Raw genomic sequence first — 27,644 nt, forward strand, 5'->3', positions numbered from 1 at the left:
GCTTGATTTTTATGTATTGCTTCAGGAAAACTCTGGCTTGTTATAGACCATGAGCTCACCCACAGAGAGGTTTTGCTGTGGGTAGTATACAGCTTTGCAGGCGACACGCTAACGTCATACAGGGAACGTACTCTGTGCAGGCAGTCATAATCACCAGTGCCTGTTTTTCTGTCATTGAGAGCATCTTCCGCAGGATCACTCATATGAACATTCCAAGTGATGGTGAGGAACCGGTGTCTGGACATGACCTCGGAAAGATATTCCACATGAAAAATCAAATTCACATGCCAAAAATCTCTCATTGTGGGCAGCTTTAGAACCCCCATGTAGAGTGTTAGGCCAAAGTAATGGTACATTTCAGCCTCTGTGAGGAGCTCAGTCCACGTGAAGTTTTTGCCTGCAGCAATATTTTTAGCTGCATTTTTGTTTGTGTTGGCACACAGTGTTTTTTTTATAGCAGCATGGTCAAAGTAAATCTTGAACAGTTCAGATGGAGATGGACTGTCCACACATACTGAAAATGGTGGCTCCACATCTGGCATTCTTTTTGGAAAGAAATTCGGTAGACAGGTTGAGGCAAGTTGTTTGGGTCCTTATCACTCTTCCAGGTAGCTGTGCATCACTGGAGAGTGACTCTGACCTGAAGCTCTTTCCTCTTTTTGCCAGAGGACAACTCATCCGACTCCTTCCTCTACTTCTCTCCGGAGTAGAGGCTGCTTCAGTCGAGCAGGACACTTCAGTTCCGTTCCCTCCTCTTCAATATTATCAACACTATACACAAAAGAATTTAACACCGTGTTCGATTTGTCCAGCACGAAAGTAATATAATGATGTGTAATTCGCACAAAAATGTTTTGCGGTGCGAAATTCCTCTCCGCACGAAATTCTTCTTACTTTTCTCTAACATAAAACTATTTTTTCAAACAATATACATACTTGTTTTGGCAAGGGTCAATCCCTTCGATGAAGTCTGTTTCATCCCCACTGTCGGCAGAATCAGGATCTGACAAATGGCCACCGTCTTCAGGTGGGGCGGTAATGAGATCCGAAGCTTCACGCAAGGTGAAGTGTTTGGCGTGTCCGGATTTTGACTTCATAATAATGTCATGTGTGGAGGTGTAGAAAGTGTGTATTGAGTGTCTGTTGTGTATAGAGTGTAAGTTTCCAAGAAAGCGATTGCAACATTACGAATGAGAGCAAATACTAGTGTAGAGAGAAAAAAAAACAAACATCACTTCCTGTTGTTGGACAGGTCCATGTGATAGGTCACGCTGACAACATGATGAGATATAATCCACCGTAGGAAGTGACAAGAACAGCTGATCAGATCGATAAAGAGTCTGGCTTCGGATCATAGGTGGTTTTTTTTTTAGGGTTTTTTTTTGTATTTGTCCACTGTTCCTGCCGGCTGTAGTGAGCCTTGACCTCCCAGTCAGATATCGAGCTGGTGGGTAAACAGACATCTGAAAATAACTTAAAAAGTTTATTTTGTGATCCAGAAAGAGTAATATTTAAAAGTTTTTGGTGGCGCTCCTCCACCATTGCCGGATTTGAGTTTTGGACAAAATGCATTCTGGGATATTTGGCTGTACCAAGTCCACACAAGTCACCACTGATGCATGTTTGACAAAATGGGAGGAGCAAGAACACATCCAGGAATTTTTAGCATACTCGGCTTGATGCATACTTTGAATTGGAACAGTACTTGGTCTCCGACTAATGATGTATCACAAGTCCACGAGAACGCAAGTACACACAAGCACGCATACTGAGACATGGCCAGGCTTAAAGTTTGTATTTTTTTTTAATTTATTTAACCTTTATTTAACCAGGAATGTCCCGTTGAGATCAAAAACCTCTTTTTCAAGGGAGTCCTGATTTGTATTGAACAGCTTGCCCTGACACTGACTGGCAAATTAAACATTCATCTGAGCCGATCGCTTTTACAGTGCCTACAGAATAGTGATGGGATTTCCGGCTCTTTTTAGAGAACTGGCTCTTTCGGCTCGGCTCACTAAAAAGATCCAGCTCTTTCGGTTGTTTTGTTGCTTTAATTAATTTATCATTAATAACAATATAAAATTATGTACAAAGGAATTACTAATGTTAAAAAAGAGTGGATTTATTTATATATGTTTATATATAAATATATGCGGTGGCCCCTAGAGACAAAGCACGTACAAACTCCAAAACACATTTCTAGCGTTAACTGAAATCGCTGGCTTGTGTAGCCACTACGTAACAAAAACTCAACACTGCGCCTAGCATTTACATTCTTCTGAGTTTTTACGTGCGTCTGAGTTTTTACGTGTTTTGGAGTTTGTACGTGCTTCGGGGTTTGTACGTGTTGTGGAGTTTTTGCGTGTTGTGGAGTTTTTATGTGTTGTGGAGTTTTTACGTGTTTTGGAGTTTTTACGTGCTTCGGGGTTTGTACATATTGTGGAGTTTTTGCGTGCTTCGGGGTTTGTACATATTGTGGAGTTTTTGCGTGTGGAGTTTGTACGTGTTTTGGAGTTTTTATGTGTTGTGGAGTTTTTACGTGCTTCAGGGTTTGTACGTGCTTCAGAGTTCGGATGTGTTTTGATGTTTGCACGTGCTTTGTCTCTAGGAGCCACCGTAAATATACTTTTATTTATTCACTCCACATAAAATCTAATAAATAAATAAATAATATAATACAAAAACCAACTATTCACATTTCAACTTTTAACCATTTAGCTTTCAGCTTTTTCCTTTTAAACAAATTTAAAGTGAAACAACACAAAACACTTCAAATCACAACACAATTAAATATAAATTAAAATATGAAAACAAAAAGAACATGCACATTCTCTGTCATGGGCCTGCATGAATAAACGTTCTGAATCCTTTATCATCTGCAACTGAAAATAGTTGTGGATGATCACTATACCTTTCTAATGTGACGTTTTTGTCCCTGGCTCTCTTTCTCTGTCTCTCCCTCCTGCTCTATTCCTGTGCTACTGCGACTGTAACTACCGCCCCTCCCCCCTCCTCCCAGCGCAAGCACAAGGCTCGCATGCAGAGTAGTGATGTGCGGATCGATCCTGAAATATCGATTCCTCCGATACCAATCATTTATGTTCTAGAATCGATTCTCACATTAAAATATCGATATTTTAGTAATTTAAGGTTAATTTGTAGTTTATCATTAACAGCAACACAGTGGAAAGAAACTATAACATTCGGATTGTCTACATTCAAAGGAACTACTTTCTCTTCCGCCTTTCATAGTCATGTGCGAAATACGGCTGTATAAATGTCTCGCAGCCCCTTGGCGTGCGCACTCGCAACAATGGCTGAGCGTAGTTGAAGTCATGTGCGGACGTATTTTACCTCCACACACAGCTGAGACGTGGTTTGCAATACATGTGGCAAAAAAAGTGCTCCAAGAGTGAGGTGTTGTGGCCATACTAGGGAGACATTCAAAAGGGCTGTTGGGGGGGGGAATACATTTTACAGGGTTTATTTATCGGATAAAATACGTTAAATGTCACCGTTATTATTGGCCGGCCCGGAAACAGCGGGAGTGTCCAAATTCAGAGGAGGACCCGGCCTTCGCGGTCTAAAGAAAGCCGGGTAGTACGTCACGAGCTCCCTCGGTGGAGTGAAACTCAGCCGTCTGCTGAGTTTCACTCCACCGGGAACTAACGTAAACTCTCGACCGTCTCACACTTATGTTTAACCATTTTCTGTTTGACGTTTATTCAGCTGTGTGAAAACCACGGAGGAACCCTTCCGAAGGATTAATAAAGTCAAATTTAATTTAATCAAATCTAATAACTTTAATCTCAGCCAAACCGATTTACTCACGAACAAATAAAACACTGAAAAAGCCAAACAATAACATTTTTAAGTTATCAAAGTGACTTATATATCATGTTTAACCCGAATAGGGAAAGGGGGGGGGGTTGAAGACGATCAGTCGGCTCAGATATTTGAAGTTCACACAGCTACATTCTCACCTGAAAATATGTTAAAAGTTTTTTTGCGACCCAAAAAGAGAAATAAGAGTAATATTAAAACTAAGTTGCTGCTGCCAGTGTTGGAAACTGGAATTGGCTGGGCCCGCTATGAATTCTGCAATATGATTTTTCAATTTTGTTGTCCTAGAAAATCGGTCGAAATTTGGGAGAATGGTGGCTCCGGGAGATTTTCGGGAGGGCACTGAAATTCGGTATTCTCTCGGAAAAATCGGGAGGGCTGGCATGTATGGTTGTGGCAACATCACTAACCTTGTCAAACACCTCAGAGTAAATCATATCACAGAATATGACAAGCGTATGTTGAGGTGAACTGAAGAGGAGGAGAGAGTCAGGTGCTGCTAGGGCGAGACAGACGTCTCTCACAGAGTCCTTTAGTGCTGCAGGCAGGCAAGGTGTTCAAATAGCACAACTTCATTTTTTTAATTTCTATATGAAGAACCCTGCATTATTAAGTGATAAGAACAAATAATCTGATGTCCTGTAATCATTATGACGCTATAATTTGAGATACAATAAATAAAATAAGTTTTTGTACAAAGTATCGGTATCGGATCAGTATCGCCGATACCACCCTGAATATTACTTGGTATCGGATCGGAAAGAAAATCAGTGGTATCGCACATCACTAATGCAGAGTGAAGCGGAAAAAAAGTGCGAGAGAGAGAGAGAGAGAGGGTAAGAGCAGAGGCGGAGCCAGACATTGTATACACCCGGGGCTTAGCCCTAAAGGGTAATACGTGCGCGGGGGGTTGGAAATGACAAAAAAACCTGCTATGAAGTTGAAGATTTATTAGGCTGTGTTGTAAGCTTTAAAGAAAAAAAAAAACTTAATATGAGAAAAAAATATCACATATGTAGCTTAAAAACAGTTTTTTACTTAAACAGCAAGGCAGAACAAAATTAGGGCTGTTTCAAGATACGGGGACTAAACCCCATTTCAACCACACCCAGAACTGATCCGGAATGAAAACAGGACTACTTTAGTAAAGTAAAGTAAAGTGTGCGTGTTAGTCCCCATAGGGAAATAGTTCCTCTGCATTTAACCCATTCACCCAGTGAAGCAGTGGGCAGCCACCAGTGCAGCGCCCGGGGAGCAGTGTGTAGGGACGGTACCTTGCTCAGGGGTACCTCAGGGTAGCCGTTCAGTGGAGTCGAACCCCCGACCTTCCGATCATGGGGCCACCACTCTACCTACTGAGCTATCCCTGCCCGTTAGGACTTAACCAACAAAGAACCAAAATCAAAACTAGATGACAGTAGCACTGAAAATCATCACAGATCTGCACTACACTGACAACACCTCTTTATTGTGGTAACATGAGATTGTATCTTCGAGGCTTGAGTTTTGCAAACCTATCAATGACATTTTCAGGGTCAACATTATCCAAGTACTCCTTTTCAATAGATAATATGGCCAAATCATTCAGCCTCTCTTGTCCCATGGTTCTCCTTAGCCACATGTGGAGATGACGCAAGGCACTAAAAGAGCGCTCACAGCTGCAGCTACTGACAGGAATGGTTAGTGCAATTCTAAAGATGACCTTCAGAGTTGGGAACATGTCCTCGTCAAGCAAGTGGAAGGCAGTTGTGATGTCGCAAATGTCCTCTTTTTCCATTTTTCTTTTCATGAAGTTTTTTGCCACAACAAGTTCTTCAGGCTTTATCATCACATGGTAGTGTGCCACAATGGGTTTTAAGGCACCTTCGGAAAGGAATGTTGAGGAGGATGGATTGCATGCCTGAATGCCCTCCATTATTTTCTGTCCTGCCCCAGAAAATCTGTCTGCTAGCTCCTGCAACATTCGGTCCAAACAAGGAAAGAATATCTCGTACCTAAACTCTGCTGAGCTTGTGAGATTTGGTGTTGCACCACAGCTGGACTCAAGTACAAATCCTTCAAGTCTTTTCTGTTTGTGTCGTGCCCCCTGAGGAATCTGGATGTTGTAGCTTCCACAAATGTCCATGGCCTTCTCAAATATTTCCTCAGTAGCAGCCTCTGTGCGCAATTTACTTAGTGTATCAACTACCGACATCTTGTACTCCACAGCTTTGCCCATGTCTAGCCTTTCTAGAGACCTGGTTACGCGCTGGTGAGACTGTGGCTTTCTCTGAGCTTCTTCCTCCAGGCTGTTGTTTTTTAAACACTCCCAGGTCCTCTGGCAAAGGCGGAGGCCTCGCCTGTGTTTTTAAATCTGTTTATGACTGCCATCAGATTTCTTTTTCCTCTTTTTCCAGCTTTGAACTACAGCTTTTTAAACTAAACTCATCCACTCCGTTACTGATTGCAGTGGTATATCGTCCTCCCAAATTTAACAAGGACTTTATCAGTGAGTTTGGGGAATTCCTTTCAGGGCTTTCAGTAGATTTCGATCATTTTCTTATTGTTGGTGACCTGAATATTCATGTGTGCTGTCCATCTAAACCCCTGGTTAGAGACTTTGTTTCACTGTTGGATTCCTTCAACCTTACTCAGTGTGTGTCTGGCTCCACACATGAGAAGGGTCACACTTTGGACCTTGTCATGTCTCACGGCTTGGGTATCCACATCTCTGAAATTTGTGAGAGTGCGTGTATCTCCGATCATTTTCCTGTTCTATTTTCTGCCACTGCACATTGTTCTGATGCTGCAGTTAAACCTCCTTCACGCCGTCACCGGATCATCAATACCCATGTACCATCTCAGTTTTCTGCTGCTTTTAGCAACTCTGAGCTCTCCACGGTGGACTGGATTGATTCCTTGTGTGCAGAAGATTTAACTGCTCTTTTCAACTCAACATGTACTTCTATTTTGGACCTCATCGCTCCCCTAAAAACACTCCGTCCCAAAGCTCACGCTGAACCCTGGATTACAGACTCTGTTCGTGCTCTCAGGCGCACCTGTAGGTGTGCTGAGAGAAAATGGAAAAAGGACAAGCTGCACATTTCTTTTAATATCCTCAGAGACTCTCTTTCAACCTATCAGAAAGCCGTTAAAGAGGCCAAGTCCTCCTACATATCAAACCTGGTTAGCAGTAGTGTCCATAAACCTCAGACTCTGTTTCGTGTTTTAAATTCCATTGTAAATCCTTACACATCCACCAGCCTCACACCTTCTGCCACCCTCTGTAATGACTTTCTAAAGTTCTTTGTAAACAAGATTTCCTCCCTGCAGTCTGTCATTCCATCTTCACCTTCCAATCCCTGTGTTTTGTCTTTGTGCCATTCTGCCTTTAATCAGTTCGAACCAATCTCTCTCTCTCAGCTGCATGAAATAGTCTGCAAGGTTAAGACTACCAACTGTTCCACCGATGCTATCCCCTCTCGGCTTCTGAAGCAGGTTCTGGACTCAGTCGGACCTTTCCTTCTGGTCCTGATCAATGCCTGCCTCAGTTCTGGTTGTTTTCCAACACCCTTCAAGCACGCTGTTGTTCAACCTCTCCTTAAAAAGCCTAATCTAGATCCATCCCTACTCTCTAACTATAGGCCCATTTCCAACCTCCCTTTTCTGTCTAAAGTACTGGAACGAGCCGCCCTCACGCAGCTCCAGCTATTTCTTGACAATAACAATCTCTATGAGAAGTTCCAGTCTGGTTTTAGAGCTCGGCATAGCACAGAAACCGCCCTTCTGAGAGTTTTTAATGATTTGCTTTTAACTGTTGACTCTGGTTGTGCTGCTGTCTTAGTAACCCTGGACCTGACAGCAGCCTTCGACACTGTTGATCACAACATACTGCTATCCCGCCTTCAACATTGTGTCGGTTTAAAGGGCACTGTCTTAAAGTTTTTCCAGTCCTATTTGAATAATAGGAGTTTTTCTGTTCACCTTGGTGAACTGTCATCTCCCAGAGCTCCTTTAACCTGTGGCGTACCTCAGGGGTCCATACTAGGCCCCCTGTTGTTTATTCTGTACTTGCTCCCTCTGGGCGATGTGCTCCGTAAACATAATGTGTCCTTCCACATCTTTGCCGATGATATTCAGATCTACCTCCCTCTGAGGTTGAACTGCAATGTTTCTTTGCAGCCGCTACTCTCCTGCTTGTCTGACATTAAGAGTTGGATGACTCTTAACTTCTTACACCTTAATGAAAGCAAAACTGAAGTCATTGTGTTTGGGCTTCCTAAAGATCCCAACTTCTCTCTTGACTTTTTGGGACCCCTAACCTCCGATTGCACTTCTTCCATTAAGAGTCTTGGTGTTATTTTTGACAATGCTTTTAAACTTGATAAACAAATCAGCTCTGTAGTTAAGGGATCTTTTTATCATTTGCGGATTTTAGCCAAAGTCAAGTCTTACCTTTGCAGGAACGATCTAGAAAGAGTGGTCCATGCTTTTATTACTTCACGGCTAGACTACTGCAATTCCCTCTATGCTGGCCTAGATCGTTCCTGTCTACATCGCCTTCAACTGGTGCAGAACGCTGCCGCTCGCCTGTTGACCGGTTCAAAAAAAAGAGAACACATCACTCCGGTTCTCTGCTCTCTCCACTGGCTCCCAGTTGCCTTTAGGATTGATTTTAAAATCTTATTGCTGGCTTTTAAGGTTTTAAATGGCACTGCACCTTCTTACCTGTCAGAACTCCTTAGTACTTATCGCCCCAGGAGATCTTTGAGGTCAGCCGACCTGATGCTTTTAGATGTTCCCAGGTATAAATTAAAGACAAAGGGAGAGAGGGCGTTTGCTGTGGCTGCACCCAGACTGTGGAACAGTTTACCTCCTCACGTCAGACTCTCCAAAAGCCTAGAAACTTTTAAAACCGCTCTTAAAACTCACCTCTTTTCATTGGCTTTTAGAAAGGTTTAATTTATTTGTTTTATATATTTTTATTTTATTTTTATCAGCGAGGTGTTATTACGAAATTGTGTTCTATTGTATTTTTATCTGTATTTACTGTACAGCACTTTGGTCAGCCTTGGTTGTTTTTAAATGTGCTCTATAAATAAACTTGACTTGACTTGACTTTCTCCCTGCAGGTAGCGGTGCAGGCCTTCGGTGATCCCAAGCAGCTGTGAGAACATGATTAACATGTACACAGTCTTGGGTTTTGAAAGCTTGGACAAGATCCCTTTAGCAATAGGAGTGTTTGTGGCTTCGAGAGTTGCTAAAACTGCAGAAATGTTGTTGAGAAGGGCTTTGATGGAATTTACTTGGCAGGCCCATCTTGTGTTAGAGAGCTGAACAAGCTCAGATGCAAACAGTCCAAGGTCCTTTTGCAGTTCCTTAAACTTTGTGTGGTTTACCAGGGAGGTGTTAAAAAAATGTGTAGACATTTTCCAAAAGTCCAAAGAAGTCAGAAGCAGCTGGAATAGCCTTGCATGTATGGCAAAGGACAAGGTTGAGCTCATGTGCATAGCAGTGCACATATACTGCTTCAGGGTGTCTCTGTCTGAAACGGGACTGCACACCACCCACAGCACCACTCATAACAGATGCCCCATCATAGGATTGAGCAACACAAAGTAAGTCACTGAGCGTGTGATACTGCAACAGCTCCTCAATAGTGTCTGTAATGCACTGTGCACCAAACCTTTCTAGTTTCCGTAGACCAAGAAAACATTCTTTGACATGGCCTTTACATGACACAAAACGTACACACACTGCAAGCTGTTCCGTGTGCCCATCTCTAGCCTCATCAGCCATAACAGAGTACATCTTAGCTTTCTTCATCTCTTTAACTATATTTCCAGTTATTTCATGTGAAATACTGATTATCATCTCATTTTGTGAAAAATGAGTCAGATAGGTAGCATGTGAGACAGGACTGTAATTTTTCAAAAATGGATCAAATGTTTTCAGCAGCTTCATGCACTCAAGGAAGTTCCCTTGATTATGACTGGTGGATTCCTGCTCATCGTGGCCACGGAATGGTATTCCTTGTTTTCCAAGGAAACTTGTTACAGCTAAGATCCTGTGGAGATATTGTCGTCTCTCTGAAATCTCTGCTGCGCTTGCTGATCTAAGTTGCTCAACAACGTCACCTTGGTTTTTTGTGGTCTTAAAGCTGTGCCAGCAGATCATAGAAGACGAATGGCTGGAACTCTTTTCGTGCTCCCTAAAGGCATTTAAAGCCCTCTTCCAATTGCAGAACCCTGAATGACTGAGGCCATCTTTTTTTAAAGTATTCTGCTTCCCAAAAATGCGACATGAAAAACAGAAAGCCAAGTTCCTCACAACAGAATACTCCAGCCATGTAAACTGTTCAAACCAACTCTTATTAAACGCCCTCTGCTGGCCTCCAAACTGGCTCAGCGGATATTGTGGGAGGACATTTTGTCTTGGACCACTTTCTAGAGTTCCTTCCAGTAAACCTCCTTCAGCTGTCCTTAACGATCCACCTGCTGCTTCCTGCTGTGATGCTGTTGTGTTTTGGTTTTCTCTTGCTTTCCTGATTTCCCCTGACCTCTCTGAATGATCAGAAAGAGAATCATTACTAATTAATGATCCCTCTGTATTTGTCTTTGTGAGTCACAAGTTTGTGCCATATTATTTTTAATTCTACCAAAGTACTCTATTTAGATTCAGAAAAGTTTATATAACTAATTAGCCTTGTGGTGCAAATAAGTTTGCATAACTTAATAAATATAGAATTTGAAAAATAACAAACCTAAAAAGATACACTAGGTACTAGATATGTGTTCTGATGTTTTGGCAAACAACCATTTGACTAACGTCTCACCTGGTTCTTGTTCCATTTCTCTTCTGTCCTCATTCTCCTCTCCATCTCCCTCTCTCACCCTCTCTCTCCCTCTTTGTGCTGACAATCAAACCAAAACCAACATCATCAAATATACAGTTGAAACCAGATATTTACATGCTCTTCAGATAAAAACACAAACACTTATTTAAGGTAAAACCTCAAATTAGACTAAATGTTTAATTTATATTTGTTAAATTTAAGAGTAAAGAGAGAAACTGTCATGGTCCTGGGCCATGTTGGCCCAGTGTTCTTAGTTTTCTTGTATGTTTGTATTTTGTTCCTTATTTAGGCCATGTTTTCTGAGTTGCCCTGTTGTGTTGTTCCCTAAGTGTTTTCCCTTCATGGCTTTACCCCCTGTGTGCCCCTCTGTGTATCTGTGAGCCCTCGTCTCTCCTTATGTTTTATTCCATGTTTCCCCTGCCCATTATGTCCAAGTTCTCCCCGTGCTCTCTCTCTCCCCCCTGTGTGCCCTGTGTATTTATGAGCCCTCGTCTCCCTTTGTGGTTGTTTCATGTTTCCCCAGCCCGTTATGTCTGTGTTTTCCCCGTGCTCTCTCTCCTCCTGTCTGAACCTCTGTGCACTTCCTGTTTACTTTGTGACTCTCACGCCCGTACATGTCATGTTCAGTTCACCCCGCCCTGTCTCGTTATGATTATCAGTGTCACCTGTGTTCCCCGTGTGTTCCCACTTTCCTCGTTTACCCTCTGTGTATTTCTGTCTGCGTCTCCCTCTGTTCGGCGTGACGTCGTCCCTCATGCTGTGTGTGGATCTCCCTGTGAGTTCTTAGTTTATGGTTTCCCAGTTTATATGTTTGTTCTCCCAGCAAATAAAGCTGTGTTTTGAGTTCACCTCCCCGAGTCTGTGAGTCCTGCATTTTGGGTCCAACTCCTGCCTGCTGCACAGCGATTCCTGACAGAAACTATCTGTATTTCTTAATTGCAAATGACACCCAAATTGTATTCAAACTTGAGCCACACTTATGGAGCTCCACAATTCTTTTCCTGGTGTTTTGGTTGACATCTCTTGATTTTCCCATTTCAAAGAAACAGGCTCTTTTGCCTTATATGCATCCACAGGTGTGCCACCAGTTTACTCACATGGACTGTACTAACCTATCAGAAGCTTCTTCAGCTCAGAATGGAATCATCTGGAGTTTTCTTATTATTTAACAATAAACTTAGTGTACATGTACTCCTAAATTTGATGAAAGTGATAATAAATAGACCGATCTCTCTCTCTTTATTCTGACGTTTAACTAATTCAGAATATATTTCAATATTTATCTAAAACAAAAGTTTACTCTAAATTGATGTTGTACAGTAAAAATGTTTTATGTTTTCTCCCTAAAGTGTATGTAAATATCTGGTTACAAATGTGAATATCCTGCTGTGTACTGAAATCCCTCTTGTTTTGCATAGAAATATACTGAACAACATACAAAGCATAATATATAAAATAACATTTACCTGAGTTTTTTCTTTGAAAGAACCCTCTAATGTCCATTCTTATATTTCAGTACATAACTGAAACCGATTTAGTCGGGGAGGGTAAGAAATGAAAATATGAAATAAACACACGTAAGCTAAGACTCTCTAAAAAAATAGCATTTGTTCGGCTTTTCATTTCGCCATTTGTTGATTCACTTGAAGAGCAAGTAACGTAATATTGGTCAAGTGATCAGTTTGATATCAATCTTTCGTGATACACCGTCATATTCACATTATTTTTACGGTACGAATGATTTGCTTTGGTACCTGCTCAAACTTAAGCTCTCCTTAGTATGGCTGGCTCCGTTTCTCCAACAGTGCACTCACAGGCAGCAGCTGCCCCGCCCTCTCGCTCAGTTGATTAGTGCCTGAGCTCGGATCATACCAATATCAGGGGGGGATTCCCGCACAGTCGTAAATTCCCACAGTGTGCACTATGTGCTTCGAATATTGTGTGTACTTTTTGTTTTATACAGTTGTCAGCCAGGCATCTAACTATGAAAAAATTACACTCCAAAAGACCCCAGGCTTCTGACAAAACAACCCGGGCTTAAGCCCAGTAAGCCACCCCCACGCTCCGCCCCTGGGTGAGAGAAAGGAAAAAAAACAACAACCCATGGCTTGCGATAAGGAGCCGGCTCGCGTCGTTCATGTCAAAGACCCGGCTCTAAGAGCCATTTCGTTTGCGACCGACACATCACTACTACAGAAGGAATCATCAGCCCTCATTTGTGTTTGGTGTGAACAAGTCATAACCCAATCAAATGATGCAGGTACAGCATCAGTCACCAAACGACAATGACAAAACCTGAAATGTAAATGTAATGAGGCCAAAGGAGAAGGAAGAGGGAGGTCTTTTTTCCATCGGATGGAGAGCAGCTAAAAGAATAAAATAAAGGGGTCAATGCACCCAAGAAATACAAAACTCAAGAGTAGCAGATAACATTTGTCTCAATCATCCAGGCAAGGAAATTCCCCAAAGTTAATTCTGTTCATCTGGACGTAGCGTTTTGTGGGAGAAACGTTTTGTCACTGATCCAAGTGACTTCTTCAGTCTCAGCTGACTGCAGGTTTCCCAGATCTTATAAACAGTACATTTGCATAATGACTGAAACTATCACAACTTAAGTGTACCGGAGGCTGATGCGTACTGGAAACCTATGCATAGGATCAGTATTTAAGGTTTGACTCTCATCATCCACTCAGTCTTGCTATATTTAACGAGTTTTCAGACCCCTTAGCGACTTTTTTTTAGAAAAAAAGTCGCTAAAAAAAGACGTGAAAGCGCCTATCGCTTTTACTCTCAACAAGCAGCGGGTGCTGTAACGCAGTCAGTTCTTCTTTTACTCTTATGCTGTTTTGTGGATCACAAGGTTTAAAACTACTTATAAACACACACACACAAAGTAACTCCACCAGAGGGCCTATTTCGGGTCACTTTTGCCGGTCCAAGCCCGGATAAAGGAGCAGGGTTGGAATTGTGACATTAAAAAAAAGCAATAATTGCTAAAAGAAATTTAATTTGTAGTTCTAAATAAACTCTAAATGCATTTAGGACGTTTTATACTCACTTTATGTCTCTTCCACGATGTTATTTCTCTCTCCAACAACATAGGTTACAATTAGATTAGCATGACCAATTATGCAAATTAGGCGATGACGTCATTTAGCGACTTCTAGCGACTTTTAGGACAGCCAATAGCGATTTTCCTTACTGAGGAGTTGGCAACACTGCATCCACTGGAGCATAAATTGGGTGTCATCAGGACGCTACAACACAGAGCAAACACCATCCCCACAGACACACCGGCCAGGGAAGCAGAAGAACATCACATCAAGAAGGCCCTGAGTAAATGTGGTTATCCCAGCTGGACATTTGCCAAAGCTGCAGTATTCATGCTTGTGCCACTTTTGTGCATACTCTGTCACTCCTCTCCCAACTGCCCATGCTCTGTGACTCTTCTTGACTGCCCTCACCTCCCATCTTTTATGCATTGTGAACAGGTGTGGAGAATTGCTTTGATTATGGTGTGGGTAGGAAGAAAAAAACCCTTAAAAATAAAAGCATGCAAAATATATATAAACATGCATAAAACCATACTATAACACCAAAACAGTAAAATACAGAATATAATATTAAAACTACTTCTACCCCCGTAACATAAACAAGGACACCCAAGTGGGTTGGTAGATAGCTATGGTCACACATAGTTTCAGGAATGGAAGTTCCCCATTTTCTTCTCCAGCTGGAGAAAGGGACAGCTCAGAAGCAGACAGGGACACAGGCTACGTCCACACGTACCCGGGTATTTTTGAAAACGCAGATTTTTCTATGCGTTTGCACCTTTCGCCCACACGTAAACCGCGTTTTCGGTCACTGAAAACGGAGATTTTTAAAAACTCCTGCCAGGGTGGATATTTTTGAAAACTCAGTTTTTGCATTTACGTGTGGACGAGAAAAACTGAGAAAATGCAGAAAACGCAGCGTCAAAGGTGTGCACCTTTTTTGACGTGACACTGTGCGCCACGTTATTGTTTCGGTGAAATTAATTTCTACAATACTGTTACTGTTAATTGTACTCTCTGCAGTGCTTAAAGGCTTACATATACACACACAGTTACTGTCCCTCCTCACATACGACTCGGTTCTGCTTCTATGCCCCATCTTTATTTACTATTTCCCACCGAGGCTTCTAGACTTCTGATTGGCCAACATTTCTGCACGGTTAAGAATATATCGCCACCTGTTGCTTTGGCATGTTCCTAGCAGCGTTTTCCTTCATTTCTGCGTTTACGTGTGGATGGGATTATTTTTTAAAACGAAAACTGAAAATCTCTGTTTTCAAAAATACCCGTGTACGTGTGGACGTAGCCACAGTCTCATCCTGTGTTGCCACATTTCCTGATGTGTTTAGTAGCACAGCGGTCCCCAACCTTTTTTGCGCCACGGACCGGTTTATGCCCGACAATATTTTCACGGACCGGCCTTTAAGGTGTCGCGGATAAATACAACAAAATAAAACTAGTACTGGTACCAAAAAAAAGAAGATTTATTCATAACACACGTGAAAAGACCCAGGAAAACCGAGTTAACGATAAAAACGATGACAAAATAACGCTGAAAACCGATAAAAACCCTGAAAACCACACATTTCGGACCTGAGCCTCAACTCTCGCGGCCCGGTACCGGTCCGAGGCCCGGAGGTTGGGGACCGCCGTAGTAGCACACCACACCGCACAATGAGACATTTGAAAGTGGCCTTGAACTGGCCTGGTGAGGGGTTGTTATTCCAGCCCCCTAAAAAAGCATACACACATAAACAACAAACAGATACCAAAAATCCTTTGTTAAGCTCACTCAAATAAGAAACATTGAAGAAAAATAAATGTATTATTTTTGTCTGGTTTGTTCAGTTGGCTAACCTTTATCTAGGTTTTGGACTGGTGTAAAAATCAGAGGGGGAAAGAAGCTGAATGGCTGGATGTCATAATGACAACATAGTTACCATAGAAAAACCCATTGGTGAGTTTAGACCCTTTGGGTATGGAACGCCAGGACTGCCATAATGAATTAATTAAATACACCATTAAATAATTAATTAAATGTGGCAATAATTAATTAAAATTGGAATTAATTAATTAAATAAATAGTTATGACACATGTAATTAATTAATTATTGACACATTTAATTAATTATTTATGTATTTCACATTTTAATTAATTATTGACACATTTAATTAATTATTGACACATTTAATTAATTATTTAATGATATATTTATTTATTTCATTTTGGCAGTCCTGACGCCTGGCTCTCGTCATGAAATAATTTTATCTGTCAGCCTCACCCATCAAACTCAGGGGGCGGGGTTAACGCTGCCCATGCAGCTTCTCTAACATTTGATTGGTTGCCGTGCAAAGTAAGTCAAAACAGGTCGATCCTAGAAAATCGATTGCTTGTGTAGACTTGGGGCAGCCAGTTATCCCAGAATGCAGATCAAATCACAAGCAGCAATGGTGGTGGTGTAGTTTTAAAATACCCCGTTTTTCTGTCACCAGCTACACTTTTAACAGTGTTTTAGCCGCGAATGTCGCAACGTATGTCTGGTCAGGTTGTCAACATAGAACATGTTTGCAAAAGTGCTCAGATGTTTTCAGAGATTTCACTAGCTCTGCTAACAGTTAGCATGCAGAGTGCACCGAGGGGGTACGTTAACCGGTTTGTTTACATATTCCACTCTCCGTGTTCCACATGTTGCATTCGCAGATTCTCATTTTCACCGAACGATCGTCTCTTTCCGCCTGGTCTTGTGTCTCTGTGCTTCTGTAACATAAAGAACGAGCTGACATTTTTCTCACGAAACCAGCGATCAGCTCAACAGACCCTCAGTTTACCTGCATGCATCCTCCTCCTCATCTGTCAGCTGTTTAACACCTGCTGCTAATTCAAGAAACACGCCTAGTTACCTGGTGATAGTCACAGTTTAACTGGGCAGCCGGTGCTCGATATAACGCAATGTCAGCGCATTTTTCTGCACAAGATAAGTAAATATAGTGTTTTCCCCGAGCGCAGAGCTGCTGGAGCTCGTTTCCTTACAGAGCACTTTATAGGCGAACCAGCTTCATCAGCGGCTGATGTCCAATCACCGGCACACAGCTTTGAAACCTCAGCTGAGTTTTAGCTCTCAGTGGTTAAACGCTGGACTTCATTCACTCAGGTTCTGTCTGTCGGGTCACGTTTACTTCGCTGTTTTATTTACAACTGAGCAAATCGGTTTGGCTGAGGTTAAAGTTACGTTTCATAACTGCATAGTTTCACAGACGTTTAATGGTTCACTGGCACATGTGTTAGACTGAACTATTCGCTTTTCTTTATCTGGTGTGTTTTGGATTTAACAGTGAATTTTGAGATTAAACTGACTTTTAAAATGTTTTTATACAAAGAGGAAAGAGAAGGCGCATTTCCACCAAGAGGAGCAGAGTTTGCAACAGCATGCTCATCATGAAGTCTGCAACCTGGACAGAAATATTATATCATCTGTTTTTTAATAGTTATTCAACTGTATTCTAAGCACCAGCTGTCTGTTAGAATGTGATTTTTTTTCTCTGTCTGTTGGCAGAGGTATAAAAATGCGCAGGAAAATCTGACGTGCATGGCAAACTTCACCGACGATATTTAGGGAGGAATAAACACGCATCAAACATAAATGAACCATTTGCCTGTCTCCATAATTGAGAGCATTTTCTCTTATGTCAACACTCTCTCTCTCTCTCTCTCTCTTTTTTTTTTTTTTTGCTTTTTCGGTCATGTTATGTTTACCTGTCAAAGGCTTGTTACAAACTATGAAACACATCGTGCAGACTTCTGGATGTTAGAAGAAAACTAATACTGCTCATGAAGGAGACTAAAGGCAGGAAGGTGTCCTTTAAAACTAAACATGTTAATAGGACCTCCCTATTTATATCATAGTTTATGATATAGCACGTGTATTTCAGTAATAGCCTGCTGATTTCAGTGTAGTGGTGAACAGTCACACAGCTCACGTAGGCGTTATCTGTGATACTCCTTAACTATAATTTATCCAAGTTAACTTCAGTTAACCATTCAGACAGTTCTTTTGCAATGAAAAACACAAACACCCATGCTGCCGGTAGGTTTTCTCAGTGCCAGCTGTTAACATTATAGCTGCTTATGCAGTAACCATGGTAACCACGGACTCTGAGTGGCTGGATCGACGGAGGTCAGACAACAATTTTACATGTATGATCTTAAAACAGGACACAGCCACTATACGTGCTGGCCTCATATCAAATGTGAAGGCAGACTGAGTCTATGTTTGACGTTTTTTATATCTAATCTTCCTCTCAAACATTTAAACAGCAGCGAGTCTGCAGCTGAGGGAATACAAACTCAAATTGTCGGAACAGGTTTGCTCGTTTCTTGGATTCATTTGGTGATTTATTAAATGTATAACTGTTATTCTAATCTGCTGCTGAGTCTCTTACACTTTTCTTTATGCTGTATATTTTCACGTCTCTGGAATAGTTGGCAGTTAGATAGTCAGCTGGGAAACTCTGTGTTAACTCATGGAGCTGAGGATATCGTGGATATGCTGACCTCGCTCCGTGGTGTACAGGGCCGTTTACCCTCATGATTAATATTCACAATAAAAATATTAGCCGAACATCATGAAGTCTGTATGTGTTTCATAGTGTCGAACAACCTTTGTACAGTTAAAGCCAGCAGTTACTACATGACGGAAACACCAACGTTATCTCTTTTATGCGTTTATACACAGGTCACGCTGATTACTGAACAAAAACCCAAAGATCAGATGTTAAACAGATTTATTTGCTCTCTCTCCTCCTTAATCACCCCTGTAGATGACTGTTAACCATGTCACACGCTGGTCTAATGCTGAACATTAAACATAATATAAATTATTTTTAAAAAGCTAATTTAAAAACATTGATAGAGGAAATTTTCTGCAGAATAATATTTTTACTTTGATACTTTGTGCACAATTTTACAATTATATAATTTTATGTTTGGTGAGGTGTTTTCATAGTGTTTTATTGCTTCTTTTTGTAAAGGATTGGTTTGAAAAATGTCTCCACGACTTGTAATTGTCAGCCAATAAATAGCAAATAATTTGGTATAAAAACACAGTCACTCACACTAAATGACTGTTCATCACAGTCACAGCCTGTGGAAAGAAACTGTACTTGAAGCTGCTTGTTTTGGTGTACTCTGCAGCGCCTCCCAGAGGAGAGAAGTTGGAACAGGTTGTGCCCAATTTCTGATGCGACAAATGTGGCATCATTTAAGAGGAAAAAACAGACTGTTAAACAGTATAAGAGTTATTGCCAAAAAGCATCGTCACAACAAATAAATAATCGATCACACACAAATTTCCTTATTTTTTTGTGCTAACTTGTAGCTGCTGCATGCTGGGTGTGCTATGTTTTTATGCTTTGTGGTCGTCTCTGTGTAGCCAGAAGATTAGCTATGTTGTTATGTCTGTCCATCACTCAGGTCTCCTGCCTTGGGCTTGCAGATTACAGGGAAATGCCACACATCTGTCTGTTGTCACTGCTAGAATATTTCTTTTACAATTTTCTTTACATTTTTAAAATTTTAGTTAGATATTTTTCTATATTTGCTTATTTTCCAGTCTTAATAGTGTTCATAAAGAGACTAGCAAGAACAATATTAAAGAGCTGTTTCAATAAACAGTGTACAAATGCTGTGATGAAATACTGATGATCAGCTGTTTAAAGCTGTGGAAGTAGTATCGAATCCTAAATTCTATACTTTATACAGATGTCTTTGTGGACCTTTATGGGAGCATTAAATTGTCTAAAATATAGTATCCTATACTTTATATTTATGTTCTATAAGTTGTAACACCACAGTATATGTAGAGTCTATAAAAACAGACTTTTACTGAAAGTACAAATGTTCTGGAGTAAAATATACGTCAAACTCTATATAACTATTGAGTCTTTAAAGTGGGAATACAGTTGGATCTAATTCACTGTAACTGAATCACACCATAATTTATTTGTTGATTTATATTAACCTAAAGAAAGTTCAGTGAATAAATAAATCAAAAATCAATATGAAAGAAGTGTATGTATGTGTGATGTATGTGGTGTGGTCTTATACATAAACCCTGAGAAATCCATTAATACTTCATTTTTGATGCAATTATTTATGTATCCCTGCTCCTAACCTGCTACAGTGTGCAACTTGGCATCTTCATAAACCAGTGCGTGATCTGAAATGACAAAGCCGCTATGAAAAGTGCAGAGAGGTTTGAATATGGACAGGGGTGTGAAACACATCTGAGCCACACACACGAGCGAGTGCCATCAGTCATGTAAACAAGTGACACATGCAAAAAATAAATAAATAAATAAAAATACAAAGCAACCTGATATGAGACAGGCCAACACAACCAGAAGCAGATACACACAAAACAGGTCCGAAGAGTAGATCTGTCAGTATGGGTGGGGAATTGGCAGTAATAATGTTGGGTGAAGTCTGAAATGTTATTGTTTGCCAGAGAGCGTCACTGGATTATATTCCAGTGTTTGTTGAGCTGTCTAATTCATCCAGATTTGCTTTCGGCCTTTTCTAATATGAATAAATATATTTCTACAGTCAAATAATGCACAAAGTAAGCACTTTAATGCATAAAGGTCTCCCGAATGCTGTGAAGTCTTGTGAAGTGAAGTCTTTGAAGCTTAAATGTGACGATCAGAATAATATTTCCACAGTATAGATCCCGTTAATTATTTAAAACAACTGTATAGTCCTATAGCGTGTCAAAACCATTTCTTTTGATTGACAGCTAAACCGAGCAATGGTCACGAGCCATGCAACCCAGCGGACCAATGGGAGTGAAGGTGACGGTTCAGTGGGCTGGGTTTAGAGCAACGATGGCCGCCGCCAGCAGCAGCAGTCTCTACAGTGGCTCCAAATTACTGCTCGGTTTTACATGCAAAGGGAAGAAAATGCCTTTGAAATTTCGCTGGACAATCGCTTTTCTGGTTGTTACTCTAGGCCTGTGTTTTGCCGACGATGACCACGAAATGGAGGAGTTCCTGAAGCGGGAGCATTCCCTTTCCAAGCCTTACCAAGGTACCTGTGGTACAGGAGGGGGCGCGGGCTGAGGGGCGAGGACAGATATTTCCAGAATAATGTACTCACTCATGAACTCGTGCACGCACTAGCCGCTTTTCTGAGATGAAATCACTCTATTTCTCACGCAACTCGTCTAGTGGCATTGTCATAGTGACATACTCGGTATATATTTTGTGCTTTCTTATCTTTCATGCGCGTGTCCCCCTCCCACTCACTGACAAAGCACTTTGATCTCAGGCTCAGTGAGCTGTGTTTTGCTGTCATTATAATGGGTGCTGATTGTTTTACCAGGTGTGGGCTCCTCAAGCTCCTCCCACTGGGAGCTGATGGGCGATGCCATGGTAACCACCGAGCAGGTGCGCCTGACACCTGACATGCAGAGCAGACAGGGGGCGATATGGAGCCGCATTGTGAGTAAAGGCTGCACTGTGTACACGTTTGCATACTCCCAGTATACTGCATGAGCAGCAAGTCTGGTGACTGAGTTATTTCCTTGACTTAACTGCTTTAGGTGCTTAAAAAAAAGTTACAATCACTTTTCATCATCTAACTCGATGCTAAGTGTCGGATGCAGTGGTGTAAAGCACGCTGCCACTGGACTCCAGAACAGTGGAGTCTGGTAATCCGATGGTAATCCGATTCTGGGTTTGGCTGTTTCCAGGAGAACGGTGATTGTCGGACTGTATTGGGCCAGGTATAAAGGTTGGTGGAGGGGCGATTATGGTGTGGGGTTGTTTTTCAGGAGTTATTTCCAGTGAAAGGAACTCTTAATGCTTCATCATACCAATCCAGCTTTGTGGGAACGTGACTGCACACCAGTGGATAAAGCGAGGTCCATGAAGACGAACGAGTGTGGTCTGGATGAACTTGACTGGCCTGCGCAGAGTCCTGACCTCAACCCAGTAGATGACCTTTGGGGTGAATTAGAGGGGGAACTGTGAGCCAGGCCTTCTTGTGCAAAAATCAGTGTCTGAGCTCACAAATGAGCTTCTGGACGAATGACCAGAAATTCTCATAAACACTCCTAAACCTTGTAGAAAACCTTCACAGAAGAGTAAAGGCTGTTAAAGCTGCAACAGCTGGGCCGAAATCATATTAAACCCCTATGGATTAAAAATGGGATGTCACCCAAGTTCATATGTGTGTGAAGACAGACGACCCAATACCTTTGGCAATATATTGTGTCGTTTCAGCTGTACTTGTAACAGCAGGTTCAAATAAAAAAGAGTAGAGCTACCTCTGTATTTACATTTACAGTAAGAGCCAGAGACACAAGCTGCAGATGGAGAGGTGAGGGTTAGTTTGAAATCCTGCAGGGTAATTTCCACTGTGTTGCCTGATGAAGTTAAACAGACTCGTGCACTCTGTTTCCTGTTTATAAGGTTTACTTAGCTACAGCAACGCAGGCTAACACCCCAGCCCTGCAGTAAATCCTGATTATTACTACATGGTAAATAAGCAAGATATACTAGGGTTAGAAATGAGAGATGTGTGAGAGCTAATGATTGTCATACTGTCATGCCAATATGCAGATCCATACTTTGTGGTGAAGTAAGGGAGCATCCAAAAGTACCCAGTCATGAAAATGTTTTGCTAGATTTGTCTAAAGCAGGGATGTCAAACTCATTTTACACCAGAGGCCACCTACAGTGCACTGTGATCTTAAGTGGGCCGGACTAGTAAAAATCGCTATATCTCGCTATAAGAAAAAGAAGTGTAATTTCAACATCCGCTCTCACGTATTACTATTATTATTTTATTGTGAAGACATTGTAAAAACATAAATTTCTGTTGTCTATTCTGTTGTTTAATTGTTTTTCTCTTACTTGTGTGTAGTATGAAAGACTTTGGGTGCAGTTTTCATCAGCTGTAAAATTTACGAAAATACAGTTAAATGTATGCCCTCCTTTACATTTTCCAAAGAGTGGGCCAGATTGGAGTCATTGCTGGGCCAATTCTGACCCGTGGGCCTTATGTTTCACACCCCTGCTCCATAGTAAAGCACAAATGTTTCTTCCACTTTCAGTAGTTGCTGCAAGAAACATTGAAGGTTTAGACCTATAGTTATTGTACAAATGCATGCAATGACTGTGTGGTCATGATAAGAGCTGCTGTACACTGACACGAACTGGCTGATAACCACAGCCTGTCTTCAGTGAGCGAGGCTTTACTACGTTTTCAGTTTAAGTTGTTTTGTTCTGGAACTGTTTTGACTTTAAAAAATGGGCTTTTGACATTGTTATGTTCAGTCACAATATGATGGTAATATTTGGTTTTAAGAATTGGTTAGATGTGGTTCATTACAGTAAGAAGCTTGACTGCTTGCCCACTATCATCTTTACTTTAACCTTGCTGATTTTATCTCACACTGGTAAACAAACATCCTCACCGTCTGCTGCTTGTGACTGTGGTTGGGTTAAAAACCTCATGCAGCTACCTCAATCTTAGTAGACTCGCTAAAATGATGAAGTCTGCTTCTATTTTCCTTTCCTCTTAGCTTGACCTCAACCCATCCTTAAGTGTTGTCCATGCAGTCACCTCACCTACACCTAATAAAGCTCTATATCAAATGTAGCAGGCAGTGAAACATTATTTACTCAAAAGGAAACCAGACTGTGGAACAGTACTAGGCCTACCAAAGACTTTTAACTTATACTTCTGTAGCTTATTGGACTTGTTGTGTTTTAGCCCTGCCATCTGAAGGACTGGGAGGTGCAGGTGCACTTTAAAATTCACGGGCAAGGAAAGAAGAACCTGAACGGTGACGGGTTGGCCATTTGGTACACGAAGGAACGCATGCAGAAAGGTAAGCACTACAGGATGTAATTTAAACCCAACCATGGTGCTAAATAAACTACAAGAACTAGTGTTTATATGTTACCAGCACTGTCTTTAAATCCTTTTCCAGGGCCTGTTTTTGGAAATAAGGACAACTTCACCGGCTTGGGCGTTTTTGTGGACACATACCCCAATGAGGAGAAACACATAGAGGTGCGCTGCTGTGGTTCTGATTACTGTGTGGGTGCACTGTGGGATTAACAGTTTATGTAAAAGGGGCTGTATTTTTCTTCTTTTGTGCACACAATTGGATACAGGCGCAGAAGAAGAGATACACTCCTCGCACACAGGTAACCAGTGTTTTTAACATCTGACCCTCTCCCTATGATCCGGCCTCCACTCTCGTTTAACCCTTTTTCTCCCCTCCCCCCGTGGTTTGTTTGTGGTTACAGCTGGGTCATACTTAATAAAATGTTATGAAATTACACAAAACAATCACATAATAGGAAGTGAGCCTGCATGTCCTAATTGTTCTCCATTTTATTATTTTTTCTTCTCCTTTAGCCCTTTTTCTTTTTCCCAGCTTGCTGCTGTCACTGTAGTCATACTAATGTGGATTCACTCTTGCTAAAATGCCCTGTTCCCTCTCTGCTTTTCCTCCTGTGACCACAAGAGGATCTTCCCCTTCGTCCTGGCAATGGTGGGGAATGGCACCATCAGCTACGACCACGAGCGGGATGGCCGGCCCACAGAGCTGGGTGGCTGCAACGCCATGGTGCGCAACCTCAAGCACGATAGCTTCCTCTTCATCCGATACGTCCGCCGCAGGCTCACGGTGAGAGACACAGCCTTTAAATCATTTTGGCGTGCAGGAAAAAGCAGCTTGTATCATATAAGTTCATTCTAAGTGGTGAACCTTAGAAGTAAATGGAAATGTGTCGCCCAGGTGATGATAGATATCGACGGGCAGCATGAATGGAGGGACTGCCTGGACCTACCTGGCGTGCGGTTGCCACAAGGCTATTATTTTGGCGCTTCAGCAATCACTGGAGATCTCTCAGGTAAACAAGTGCAGAGTAATGCAATGGCTGGTTTTAGCTTTATCTTTTAAAACTGTTGTTGTGTGCTTTAGAGGTCATGTGTGGCGTTGAGCCAACTGCAAGACGCAGAAACAATGGAATGAAGTGAAATCGAGCCTTTATTTAATAAAGGAAAAACATAGGGAGAGACAGACAGAAAAAACTCAGTGAACACTCTGAGAATAATGGATTCAAAAAAGAGACGGAAACACAAAAAAACAGACACCACAGAGGAGGTTAACGGATGCAGTGAAGGCCGACATGCAGAGGGTTGGTGTGTGAGGAGAGGATGGTAGAGATGGAGACAGATCTGCTGTGGTGAACTATAAAGGGAGCAGCTGGAAAAAGAAGAAGTTTAAATGTGAAAATCCACTTCTGCAAAGAATTAGGGAAACATTTGATCATCACAGTCTAACACCAAGTAGCAGACCTGTCAGTTCTCACGCCACCATCATGCAGACAAGAGTATATTTTGTAAAACTGTAGTAAAAATGAGATTAGGAAACGTAAAAATATGAAGAAAAAAGAAACTAGATGCTGTTTATTGTCGTTATCTGGCCTTGTGTAACAGGACACTCTACTCAGATATTAAAACTCTAAATTATGGCCTCAGGGCTGTGAATATTTAGCGCTGCGAGCTGGGATTTTAACCTTTAAGTCAGCAGTTTAGTCGTGAAAATAATGATCTCACCATCGATTCACAACGCCAGCTTCACTTGAGCTGAATTATAGTGCAAGAAGATTCCTAGAACTCCATATTAGCTTCTAATCTCTGGGTTTCTGTTTAACTTTTTCACATTTCCATTTGCTGATTCTTACTTAATAGATAACCATGATATAATTTCTATGAAACTCTACCAACTGACGGTGCTGCGGAGCAAAAAGGAAGAAGAGGAGGAAGAAGACGTAATAACCATACCCAGTGTAGACAACATGGAGCTCATCAGATGTGAGATAACACAGTCACGCATCACTTAGTGGAGTTTCCATCAGAGGGTGTGCTTTTCGCTCACTGCTGTGCTCTCTTTCAGTGGGTCAGAGTGATGAGGGGATGAGCGGAATAGCCATTTTCTTCACCGTGCTCTTCTCCATGCTGGGGTGCATCTTCCTCATCGTTATCGGCCTGGTGGTGTACAGCCACTGGAACGAGAACAGACGCAAGCGCTTCTACTGAGGACAACAACAAAGCAGACAGCGATTGTAAAAGCTATCGTGGTCCGCGGACACAACTGCACTGAAAGTGAGACGCTGCTGTCAGCTGGCACTGGTTTGTTTTTGTTTAGTTTTTTTTAAATCCCGAGGACAACTCAGTTTGACAGGAAGTGGAGTGGATGTATTCCCTGCTGCACAAAAAGCCATACTACAACTTTGCCATCAGTAGCCATGAACCAATAGGAGGATCTCAATTCACACTTTGTCGTCGCCGCCCCCCCCCCCCCGTTGACGCGCACCAACTCGGCCTTACCATCTCCACCTCTGTACCTGATACAAAGCAGATGTGCGGCACCGTCACTGACTTCTCATGAGCAGCTATTTTTTTGTGTTTTGGTACTGTTTGCTGGATTTGGAGGATATTTTTTTCACTGGTTTTCACATCACTGATGTTGATTTTGCAGCTTTAAGAAATCTACTTAAGTAAGCTGATGTGTTCCTGCTTGCAAGTCCATTAACTACCTGCAGTACAAGGCGCTAACCAAATTAGCAAAAGCCACTGATCCGCTTCTTTGCATTAGAAAAGCCTCTCAGTTTATACTGTGCTGTATTATGTGCTCTTTATTCTTATTGTTGTTTTAGCATGCATGGCGTTTGTGTGGGTTAGTCTGTGATCTGCTTTGTTAACATCATGTGTGAGCTTTTAGCCGTTCTATCTACACATAGCATGTGTCAATGGCAGCGATCGGTGTGTTTCAGGGAAATTATCAATTTAAGTCAGTTGCTTTGTCACAACGTTTATTTATATTTCATACCTTTACCCTAGTCTGTGTGCGCATTTAAAAAAATGTTTTTTTATTTTCACTACTGCTATTTTATGTTTGTTTTCTTTTATAAGAAGATGGTTCTTTCAGCCACTTCTCTTTTTCTATTTAGCACGTCACACCCTTCCTGACTCCACCCTCTCATTTACACCACACGTCATCATATCTCTTAGGTGGTGCTTTTTATTTATTGTGCAGTCTTTGGAAACTTCATTTGTTTCTGTAACCCAGCGGTCCCCAACCTTTTTTGCGCCACGGACCGGTTTATGCCCGAGAATATTTTCACGGACCGGCCTTTAAGGTGTCGCGGATAAATACAACAAAATAAAACTAGTACCGGTACCGAAAAAAAGATTTATTCATAACACACGTGAAAAGACCCAGGAAAACCGAGTTAACGATAAAAACAATAACAAAATAACGCTGAAAACCGATAAAAACCCTGAAAACCATACATTTCACACCTGAGCTTCAACTCTCGCGGCCCGGTACCAAACGACTCCGAGGCCCGGGGGTTGAGGACCGCTGCTGTAACCACTTTATCCACCGCACTACCTTATTTATGTTTTTTAAATGTTTTTTTATGAAACTGTGCCTCATGTATGCAGTCAGTGACTTAGGATTTACAATAAATTTAGCAGTTTTTATCTTGCTTCTGTGTCCTGAACTGTTTGATGTATTTAATGTCATGGAGGGTAGTGAGCACTGTTACGATGGCTCACTGCATTTTAAGGTTTTTACACATTTATGAATAGAGCCCTACTATTGTCATTGTTTACGGCTATGCCACCCTGAACACGCCCAATCTCAGAAGCTAAATGATAAATGAAGTGGTTCTTGTATAGTGCTTTCTAAGAGCTTTCTAACATTCACACTCCAGTGGATGCATCAGATAGCAGGATACCCAAGGATACTTTGGGACGCGGCACAATTTTCCAGTGTTAGCAGATGACTCGCTGTACCTCCCCAACCAGATTTAGGCCTGGTTTGTACTTT

At 41.6% G+C, this 27,644-nt stretch overlaps 1 protein-coding gene across 2 annotated transcripts; it reads left to right on the forward strand.

The window, feature by feature from the left end:
* The first annotated feature begins 20,610 nt into the window (after positions 1–20,610).
* lman2la (lectin, mannose-binding 2-like a) lies at positions 20,611–27,300 on the forward strand. Of its 2 annotated transcripts, XM_085279672.1 has the most exons (9): positions 20,611–20,812; positions 21,107–21,225; positions 23,504–23,621; positions 23,724–23,806; positions 23,911–23,943; positions 24,267–24,428; positions 24,540–24,654; positions 25,499–25,621; positions 25,704–27,300. In XM_085279672.1, exons 1-9 carry the CDS (start codon positions 20,611–20,613, stop codon positions 25,844–25,846), a joined length of 1,098 nt encoding a protein of 365 aa, XP_085135798.1. In that variant the 3' UTR covers positions 25,847–27,300. The 2 variants fall into 2 exon arrangements, with proteins under 2 accessions (XP_085135798.1, XP_085135799.1); XM_085279673.1 differs by lacking the exon at positions 23,911–23,943 and having other exon boundaries at positions 20,612–20,812.
* The last annotated feature ends 344 nt before the right edge of the window (positions 27,301–27,644 follow it).

The sequence above is a fragment of the Mchenga conophoros genome, linkage group LG7, assembly GCF_057382185.1.
Source record: "Mchenga conophoros isolate Kocher_MC1m ecotype Shallow Benthic linkage group LG7, M_conophoros_male_GT1.1, whole genome shotgun sequence".
In the NCBI taxonomy this organism is placed as follows: domain Eukaryota; kingdom Metazoa; phylum Chordata; class Actinopteri; order Cichliformes; family Cichlidae; genus Mchenga; species Mchenga conophoros.

Excerpts from the sequence above, each read along its gene's own strand:
- lman2la (XM_085279672.1), top strand. The coding sequence starts at position 20,611 with ATGGCCGCCGCCAGCAGCAGCAGTCTCTACAGTGGCTCCAAATTACTG. Across the intron at positions 21,226-23,503 it reads GGGCGATATGGAGCCGCATT|CCCTGCCATCTGAAGGACTG; the intron begins GTGAGTAAAGGC and ends GTTGTGTTTTAG. Across the intron at positions 24,429-24,539 it reads ACGTCCGCCGCAGGCTCACG|GTGATGATAGATATCGACGG; the intron begins GTGAGAGACACA and ends TGTGTCGCCCAG.